General features: G+C 50.9%; 1 protein-coding gene across 5 annotated transcripts in view; it reads right to left on the bottom strand.

The window, feature by feature from the left end:
• Window positions 1-10360, bottom strand: part of LOC104126807 (AMP deaminase 1) — a 39830-nt gene that overhangs the window by 11651 nt on the left and 17819 nt on the right. For all 5 annotated transcript variants that reach the window (XM_035894886.1, XM_035894887.1, XM_035894888.1 and 2 more), the window contains exons 15-18: window positions 3454-4415; window positions 1577-1725; window positions 922-1034; window positions 390-557 (exon numbers count right to left, since the gene is read on the bottom strand). In XM_035894886.1, the coding sequence (XP_035750779.1) occupies window positions 390-557; window positions 922-1034; window positions 1577-1725; window positions 3454-4415 (1392 nt within the window). The remainder of the gene's footprint in view (window positions 1-389; window positions 558-921; window positions 1035-1576; window positions 1726-3453; window positions 4416-10360) is intronic.

The raw sequence follows: 10360 nt of genomic DNA, 5'->3' as shown, positions 1-10360 counted from the left end.
TTCCTGCACCACATTCAGCACAAAACCAGCATCATTACTCTTCATGGAAGCATGGGGAACAAGGCTTAAATGACAAAGCACAAGGAAGAGCTAGCATTCACACACAGCACTGATCTCCAGGTCAACACCAAAGTACTACATTTGCAGGTTCTTAGCCAACAATACTACCCAGCTAGAACTGGCACTCTGGTTTTTGATCCCCAAACGCCTGCCCTGCTACTCAGAGGGGAAATGGCTCAAGCAGGGTCACTTGTGCACACATACAGCAGCGCTAACCAGCATTCACCTGCCAGACACAGCTCCCTGACCACTCGCAAAGCACTTGGAAGGTGCTAGACAAAGCAGCAAGAGTTTGAAATGCCATGCAAGAAGCAATGCTTAAATCTCACCCAGGGCAAGTTCTTTCTCCTGCTAGCAGCCTCTACTACTCGGAACAGCTTCCACTCGGTCAGTGTGACAGGCATGGTTGTGTCCTTTACCATTTTCCTTTGGAAACTTTTCTGGGAGGTCTTTAGCTCAAGAGTCTTGCGACTGAGGAAGGGAGGTTTTGGGGGAGGCTAGAAAACAGAATCAGAAGAGATGGTTAAGCATGGGATTAAGCTTTGGTTAATCAGAGGAGTCTGATTACAAATTATAAATTTCCTGCAGACCCCTGCTCTACCAAACTCTCCATCCCACCCCCACCCCGCATACATACTCAAGCATCTCATCAACACTCTCTTGTCTCTATTCTTCTGCTCCTTAGCCGCTTAATCAACTGCCACTGCCATGGCTGTTCATTATCATTTACATTAATAACAAACAATACAAAATAAGGAAAACCAATGACATAGCAGTGGGGGATGTGGGGCCAGGGGGTAGCACAAAATAGTGCCCTTGTGAGGATGACTCTCATGTGACAATTTAATCCCCTCACCCTACCTTGGGAGCCCTACTGGTGCTTCGAGGGGGTGGTAGCTTTGAGACGGATGGGACCTTCCACAGGGGTAAGGGCAGCGCTCTGATATCTTCATAGGGGTTCTCTTTTGCAGGACCTGGAAAAAACATTGGACGGGGGATTTATGAAAGGAGATGAAGGCCTGCATTCTTGCAAGGGGTGTAAGCAGGGAGAGTGTGCCGTTGTCTGTCAAGCTTTAATAGGGTCTGAGACACACCTGTTTTAAGATGAATTAGGTTCCTACCACTCAAAGATCCTTCTAACCACCCACCATCAACTTGGCAAACTGTACACAGACTCAGCAATACAAAACACTTCTACCACAGCAGAGAAAGGAGCTCTATTGCAAAGCAGCCAATTTTGTCAGTGTTCACACTGATCTCTGTGCAGCACTTGAGCAAAGGATTTGAAGAGCTAATAAAGAAATCAGTTTAGCACAGGCCAATTCTAGCGACCTTCCATGACATCTGAAATCAGGCTGCTCACATGCAGATAGTTACTAACCCCACATGGGGAAGACCTTAGAAGTCCCAGAACTGGAAAGGGCCTCAATGCATCCTCATCTTCATTCTTCCCTCCCCAGCAAATTTGCTACCCTTAATTAAAGGGAGTGCATCCCCCAGAAGCACAGACACATACAGATAATGTCCTCGTAGATGTTGTCTTCTGACTGTGTGTAGACAAGCCTGGATCTTGTAGTGCCGTTTGTCTCTTCTCGAAGTCTGTGGGAGTTGGTAGTTGCCATCTGGTTGCGGAAGCCCTGGATGTCCTCAAACTCAAAAGATTTCCTAGAGGAAAACCAGTGCAACTTCTTCTAAAGACACCTGCATGTACCAGTAAGTTGCTGTCTCCAGTCCACACAGAGTACAGTCCTGCTTGGGGCCATCAAGCACATGGATGCTCCACTCTGGACTCTCTGATTTCCAAGTGTTGAGGTTTAACCCCAGGCGGCAGCTCAGCCCCACCCAGCCACTCGCTTGCTCCCTCCCGCCCAGTGGGATGGGGGGAGAGAATTGGAAGGGTAAAAGTGATAAAACATGTGGGTCGAGATAAAGACAGTTTAATAGGTAAAGCAAAAGCTGCACACGCAAGCAAAGCAAAATAAGGGATCCATTCACTACTTCTCCTCAGCAGGCAGGTGTTCAGCCATCTCCAGGAATGCAGGGCTCCATCACACGTAACGGTCACTCGGGAAGACAAATGCCAGAACTCCCAATGTCCCCTCCCTTCCTCATTCCTCCCCCAGTTTTTATTGCGAGCATGACACCATATGGTATGGGATATCCCCTGGGTCAGTTGGGGTCAGCTGTCCCTCCGCTGTGTCTCCTCCCAGCTTCTTGCCCACCCCCAGCCTGCTCGCTGGTGGGGTGGGCTGAGAAACAGAAAAGGCCTTGGCTATGTGTAAGCCCTGCTCAGCAATAACTGAAACGCTGGTGTGTTATCAATACTATTTTCATACAAATCCAAATCATAGCACCACGCAAGCTACTATGAAGAAAATTAATTCTATCCCAGACGAAACCAGCACACCAAGCGAGTCCTACTCACTTACTCTGGGAGATTTTTAAATTAAAAATGAAGTTGGAGGCCCCGTGGCCAAGCGCACTCCAAGCAGACATGGCAAGTCCCATCCTGTCACAGAGGCAAGAACCCAAAGCACGCTTTGCAGACTAAGCACTTGCAGCAGTACTCAGAATTAGGGAACTGCGTTCTACTGGACCTCTCCCACTGCTCATGCTAAGGGTGTTACCACATTTGTGAGTTTGCATTTTCATACACTTGGCCTCTATTTCAAAATTATGGCACAGGGGTCACAGAGGAGCTGGTAGGGATTTAGCCCATCATCATAAAATGTGGTTTGTTGCTGCATGCTTTGCTACAGTGAAAGGAGGTTTCAGGAGTCCTAGCCACATCTCCACCTACAACGTTCACACTGCTCTCCAGCACAGCTGCCCTAAGCAGCTCATCTGTGAGCAAAACTAGCACTGAGCTAGCTCAGAGGTTTTTTTACTCTGAAACAGGGACCTGCTTATGGCAAAGAGGGAAGAACAGCCAAATACCTGCTGCAACAGGGGTAGCCGCAGCTGACAGCCTCCAACTTTAAGCAACAAGAGAATCTTTCACTCACAGGAAAGCCAGAATATTTAGCAGTGGTACTGCCCCAAGAGAAAGCTACTCTCTAATCCACAAATTGCAGCTGAGGACAAGCACAGGGCAAGAAGCAGGCAGCACTCTCCCTGGGGCCAGCATGTTGTCATTCAACTCTGTTTTAAGGTGTGGGACTGACATCTGTTTGGAGCTTTTAGCCTTCTTTCAAGATTACCAGCAGCAAAAGCAGTGCATACGCAGTGCTGGAAAGGGGATACTTTCATCCAGAAATATCCTCTCCCCATCAACAAAGGCATCACCAGTGCTAGCACCTCCACAAGGATATCGTGGCAAGCAAGCTGTTCAAACCCATCTAGAAACTAATTTAAGGGAACATGTTTCAGACATGATTCTATGAATTGATGTACCTCTGGGTTCTCCCTCTGATCTTCTTGCTGGCTAGTCTCTTCTCAGGATTGTTGGAGGACGACACCAAGTCTCCTTCATGCTGCTTTTGCAGGGGAGCTTTCCTGGCAGCACTGGCTTCGCTACAGCTACTAGCACCATTTTCTGCAAGATAGCGGAAAGTCCTACGGGGCTTGGGTGGTGGGACAGCAGCTGGCTCCTCCTCTTGCCCCTCAGCCTCAGCATAAATGTTTCTTAAGCTCCCCTCTGTCCTGCAGAGAGTGTCCACTCCTTTGATTTTAAGTTCTCTTTCTGCAGAGCCACAGCTCCCTCGCTTCCTGTGAAGGTCCGAGGGAAGTGGTGGGGCTTTGCCAGGCAGAAGGGGATCTATTCTCCTCCACAGAGCTTGTGAGGTATAGAAGTTCCCCGGGGGCAGTGTCACGCCTGGGTCCAGGAAGCCTGCTTGCCACTCTCCCTTCTCCTTGGCTTGGGAAGCCAGGCTGCAGGCACAGGGCTTGAGGTCACCACAGTCATCAGCCTGCAAGCAGCTCTGTGTATCTTCCCTGAAGTCCAAACCCAGGCTCTTTGGATCTTTGGACCCAGTCTTTCTGCCCTCTGTATGTTCTGGCTTCGCTTTAGGTAGAGCGTCGCAGCTGGGATCATACCTTACTCCGAAGTCCTTTAGCTGCTGTTTCTCCTTGCTGGAGCATCCTCGTGTCCTCCCCTCCCACTGGGAGATCTTCTGTTTGATGTTGCGGCAGTGGCTCCGGGAGAGGGTCTGCACAGCAGAGCGGGAGAAGCTACCATCCACTGACCCTGTTGGGTGCATGGCAAGTGCCAATGTGCTTACAAACACCCCATCCCCAGCCTTGTCCAGGTCCACCCGTGTCCTGCACACATCAAGCTGGCACGTGACTCCAAAGCACCCAGTGGTGTCCAAGAGCCCCTGGGTGTCAGCTCTGCAAGGACTGCCTGCTAGCACAACCTGCGGACAAAAAGAAGAAAAGAACCATCAGCTGCACTCCAGCCATACACACCACCGGGAGCTCCCAGCTGCTCTCTGGCAATTGCTGAAGAACATTCCTCCCCAAATCACACGTATGATCCAGATGACTGGCTTCCAGAGCACGCTCCCCACAAAGCCTGCTTCTGTAACGCATATCTGGGAGGGCTAACAAAAGGAAGTAGAGGTCTCACTGACTTAAAAAACAAACAAAACACCACAACAGGAACAAAACACAGCCAGGGATCCCAAGGGTCCAAACTCAAGGAAATCATTTAATGCCACAGGAACACAGCAGCACGGCCTGTCTGCAGCCGAGCGCTCAGCCAGCCCCTCTGCTGCTTGCTTGCACCGACCCAGGCGAGGCCGGAGTGCTGTTTCTCCTGATGCTCTGCACTGCTCAGAGCACCTCAGGCAGCACACAGCCAACCCACGACAGCGCAATGTCTCTACCAGAGCTCTCGACAGAGCAGAGACACAGCAAGGCATAGCATAACATGCCAGCTCTATAGAAGGGGAACCACATCTACTCCTCCAGAGGACAGCTGCTGCTTCACAAAGGAGAACCAGGACAGTTGTGATGGCTGGAGAAGAGCCCAACTGCACTCCTCCCCCCAGGAGTGCTCTCCTGCTGCACAAGACAAGTAAAAATCTGTCTAATGTTCTGCTTGTCAACACCTGGCCTAAATTTGCCATTGGAGAGACTGGAGGGCAGTGATACCCAGCCTGTAGCATACAGCCAGGGGAAGTTTTAGAAAGCACACAACTTAGGCCAAAAGGCAGAGACAATCGGTGAGATCTGACGCCCAAGAGGGAAACAGCCCTGTGTTTAGATCAGCAGAGAAGGAATGCTAAAGAACCACTGTGACTTCTCCTACCCAAGCAGAGGCTGCGCAAACGGGAGCTATGCTGTTTGCGACTGCCCCAACGTATAACCCAGAGGATACAGCAAAGTCCTCCAGATAGTCCTGCAGCAAGAAAGGCAGGTGAAACCACCAGGGAGAACCTGGTGACTGTACAGACCCCACACCTACAGGTCCGGTATGACCTCAGTACAGACATCTCTTACGTGGAATCCCCAGGCACAAAGCCCTTTGGCTCTACCTGTAGCTCACAAGGCATCCCCAATATTCTCAGACATGCCAGCACAACTGAAAACTCATCTTGGACAGAAGACAGCAGCCCATAGGCTCTAATACGCTCTGTTCCTCCCCTTCTCCAGGCAGTTACCCCATTTCAGAAGTTCCAACCCTCCAAGTCTATCTAACATTCTCCATTTATATGAGGAGACAAGTGCTCAGCAAAGCTCAGGGTCAGGCCAGGTCGCCATGCAGCAAGCTTGGCCACACTGGCTTCAGTAACATTGCCCTGGCACCAAGAAGTCTCCCTGCAAAAGGCAGAACAAGAGCAGCAAGCAGTCTCCATTCCACACATGCCACAAAAACAGAGGACCTCTGCAGAAAGCAAGCCAGATTTGCTCCAGGTGGGAACACAGGCCATAGTCAAACAAAGGTTGTACTCGGGCTCTGCCCAACAGATCCAGCAGGCTCTCACTGCCAAAAACTGGGCACATGTCCTCCAAAACCACTATTACAACACCCAGTTTTCATTGACTCACCAGAGCTTGTAAGAATTTGCAGAACCAAAGATGGGAAGCAAACCAAGCGGGAAGACAGAGGAGCTTAAACCTGCCTGACAAGGGTTCATGCCCCATGCGCCAGGCTGGGTGTGGAGAGCTCCTGCCACAGCAGAGGCTGCGTCCTTCCCGACATTGATACTGCACCTCGAACTCCAGGGCTCCAGCGCTACCAGCTCTACCCCTGGTGTTGCTGATCTGCTTGGCAGAGGCATTTGCGGTGCAATTAAAAGAAAAGCACTGGCCTTGGCAGACCTACTTGATATACTTAGAAAGCTCACTGAAATAACACAGCCCAGGGCTCCCCAAGCACTTCAGCGATGGCGTGGGTACACACAGCACCAAGCCTTGGCTCTCTGCTGCACTTCCACACTCCCTACCAAAGCAGCATGGCTTGCTGTGGCAAGAAGCTCGCTGTTGCCCGCCTGCAGAAAGAACAGTGTGGGTTCTTGCAGTCTGGCATTGCTTACCACATCGTCCCAGACAGCTACTGGTAACTCTCCCACTCGGCAGAGAATGGGCTAAACTTAGACAATCTGCATAAGCAACCGAACTGGGGATATCTGCTGTATCATCAGACCTCTGTCCCTCACCAGCATTCTGCCCTGTCCTCAACACTTTCGTAGCCACCCCAGCCTCTGACCACCACATCTCCAAAGAAGCGAGGTGAAGCTGCCACTGTGCAGGTGGCACTGCGGCTCTGGTGCCAGCTCCGGCGCAGCACCGCACCCGATCCCTACTCCTGCCACAGCAAAGTGGAGGCAAGGCACCAGCAAACAGAAGAGGGCTGCTGATCCCCTCATGGAGCGGTGGGGAGAGAGCAGAACAAGTGCGAGAATGACAGAGAACACACAAAACAGCGAAGCACACCTACCCCACTCTCCCCAACTCCCTGGCCCAGGGTACTGCACTGCTTCTGCAACCCCTCTGCGAGACCCTCTTCCCGCACAGCCAGGCTGCTCCAGGCAGCAAGGGGCCCCTGCCCCCTCCTATAAATAGGCACTGTTTCCAAAACATCCTGAGCCAGAGCAGAGCCATCCTTCCTCGATCCCTGTCTGCACAGCCCTGATTAGCAGACAGGAAAGCAACTGTCCCCCTTCCTGCGCCACTGCAGCTACTCTACAGCAACGATGCTCAGGGCTGCTCCTCAGGACCTGAAGCACAAGCTAGCAAGGACACAAAGGCTCTGATGGGGAAAGCCAGGCTAGGAGAGTGGCAAAACAGCCTCCTCTCAGCCAGTACCAGCAACTGAGAAACACAGGGGAGAAGCCCAGTCCCAGCCAGCATACAGGTACTGGTGAGACTACGTCCGCAGTGCTGCCTCTGCTTCTGCTCACTGAGGAATGCCCAGAGTTCAAGCAGTTCACCCAGTGCTCAAGCAATTACCTGACTGGCATCCAGAGCTACTTAGACCTATATGCAGAAACAGGATCCACATGGAGTTTATTTCCTCTCCTTCAGCATAAACCTCCCAAGTATTATTACCTCCCCAGCCAGTGAACCTCCACGCACTGGCTGGACTAGTATTACTTCGAAGGTGAAGTAATCAGCTTCACTCACCTAAGCAGCTGTACAGTTTTGAGTGCCACAGCGAAGGTCTTTCCAAGGCATGCCATTGATCTTTGAACTACCAGATACAAACTAGAAACACGTGGCTCCCGGCTCACCGTCAACACCGACAGTAGAGCACAAGCTTACCTGACGTTCTCTCCTGCCCAGCTACAGCCCTGAACTGTGTCTTCCAAAATAACCATCATAGGAGAAGAATGCAGCTCTTGCCTGTCCAGGCTTGCAAGGCAGGTGGCTGCTATCAAGAACTAGGCATTTCATCTAAGTTTATCACACGAGCCAGGGCAAGGGTAGAGACTCATCTTTGGTGAAGAGCGAGCAGGCTGGGGTGGTCTGATCCAAGCTAAGCCTCTGAGATAGGCCAAAACACAGCTTAGGGACACAGAACTGGTAGGGACCACGAGTCAGGCAGCTAGCACTTGTACCTCAGGGACCACATGCACCATTTCTTTCACAAACTAACCAGACTTAACGTGACTGTTTCTCTCCTGACTTCTTCCAGACTCCTTCACTGCCTCAGTCTGCTTCCCAGTATCTCCACAGAAGCCAAATTTATTATCCCTACTGCATTAGTACTTACAGAAGTTCATTATAGCCAAGAAATTGAAAGCAGTAGCTTTGGGGGAAGAGAAATTAAAGCATTTCTAGACGAAGTATCACACGTTTCTCCCAAAAGACAGGCCCTCCAATCCACGCTGTTTGAAGACAGCTTCCATATCTTTATCCAAAGCAGAAGAATGAGCCACATTCACACCACATGATAGGGAGCCCTGACTCTTTTTTCCAATTCTGAAAGCCAGAGAGCATGTTAAGCATTTTCCATGCAAAGTCTCAAGACAGTTCTGTTTCCTGAAACCACATGCTCAAGGGGAGAATGCTGCCAGTGCTGTTCAAGAATAAAATACTCTTTGATGCTGAGGTCAAGCCCACCCACTGCAGGTGCTGCTGGTGTCCCCCCAGTCCCCCTTTCCACACTCACGCCAGCACCCGATTAGCTAAACCAAGGCACTAACACATCACCTTACCTTATCCTGCTGCACAACAGGCATGAGAACATGCAAATCACTGACTTGGCAAGCCCATGCAGTTCTGAAGCAATCTTTCGCTCCTTTTATGAGAGCCGTGTCACCAAGCCCCCTGAGTAGGCAGCAAATAAAAGACAGTTTCTGGTCTTCCGAAGTCTAGGGAAGGTGCCAGCTCAGCCCTGGAGGGATGAGGGGATGGCCAGCACAGCAGCAAGGACCCCTTCCAGAGTTCTCAGCTGCTCCCATTCTGTTCAACTCCAGAACAAACCTGAAACTTTTCTGAATAAAACTCTGCCATGCTGATGCCTGAAGTCATGGGCAGTACCAAACAGGCAGATTTTATATCAAAATAAGTAACGCTTCAGGAATGCGGTATGCTTAGTCACTTCCATCTCGACACAACGCAGCTCTAGTTATTAACTCGTTCAAAGCTTCTGCACGTTATGCTGAGGAATGGAGTGCCACCTCACCAGATGTATAGCCATGTAGAGCACAGCCCCTGGACACAGTAAACATGATGCTAATCTTAATACACAGCGAAAGGAGGTTCAGTCTGACCTCTGCCATGGGTCCTAAGACTTTTGTACTGACGAGAAAGATGTATCTGGACCTTTCAACTTTTGTCTTTTTCTGAAGTGATAAAATACAACTTCTTGAAAGTAAGTGTTTATCCATGCTAAAAAACCCACTTTAAACATGTAAGCCCTGAAGACTTTTATACTAGAGGGGACACAGACAGAACCAACAAGAGACTATTTTTAAAGTCATGGGTTTTTAACCTGAATCACAGTATCTGAATGCTCAGGTTAGCAATACTGAAGGCAGCAGTTGACTTTGATGCTATACCACAGGCTGGCTGCACGCCCTAGGAATGCTGCAGCTTCACACAAGAACGAAAGCTCAAGGTGGGGACAGAGAGAAAGTGAAATTCAAATATGAGTTCTCCTGGAGCCTTTTCTTGGTGCAACCATCAGAGGTGAGATTCCAGGCTTCCCCCAGGGCTGACATCACCAGAAAGCCACGGCCACCTTTATGTTACGAGGGCCACTGCAGATAGGCTGTGTGGGGCCACAACAACCAGATGCTCGTTCCTTTGGAAAAGTCTCAGCAGCGTGGAGGCAGCTGCCCCAAGAGGTTTGGAGGGTGCAGACCAAGGCAGCACCAGAAAACCTCTCAGGCACACATCCAGATAACGTGTTCCCAGAGCTACATGGAATGAGCCACATCCATACTGGAAGACTAAGATAAGAATTTTGCCAAGCAGCAATGTGCAGAACTAGGACTCAGCACTCCAGGACAGATCCTCCAGCCAGCTGTATCAGGCAGGAATCTTTTACAAGGCCGCCACCGCCACCATTTATTCCCCCCATACCCGACACCTCAGATGTTCTCTGCATGTGCCTTCGCTTCAAGGCAAACTGGAGCACACAGCCCAAGAGACACGCTTTTTGGGATAGGGCGCCCAGCAGGTTGCCCAGGACCGTGCTCGGCTTTTGACTGTGTCCAAGGAGGGCGACTCCGCAGCCGCCCTGGGCAGCCTGTGCCAGCGCTCGGTCACCCTCGGAGCAGAGAAGCGCTCCTGATGCTCAGAGGGAACCTCCCGTGCGCCAGGCCGTGCCCACCACCTCCAGTCGCACCACTGGACGGGCCTGGCTGGGTCCCCTTCGCACCCTCCCCTCAGGCAGCTGTACGCACCG

This window comes from Egretta garzetta, unplaced genomic scaffold (genome assembly GCF_000687185.1).
Source record: "Egretta garzetta isolate BGI_Z169 unplaced genomic scaffold, ASM68718v1 scaffold245, whole genome shotgun sequence".
In the NCBI taxonomy this organism is placed as follows: Eukaryota; Metazoa; Chordata; class Aves; order Pelecaniformes; family Ardeidae; genus Egretta; species Egretta garzetta.
The sequence above is the reverse complement of the archived record's forward strand: the minus strand, read 5'-3'. Positions and strand labels throughout refer to the sequence as shown.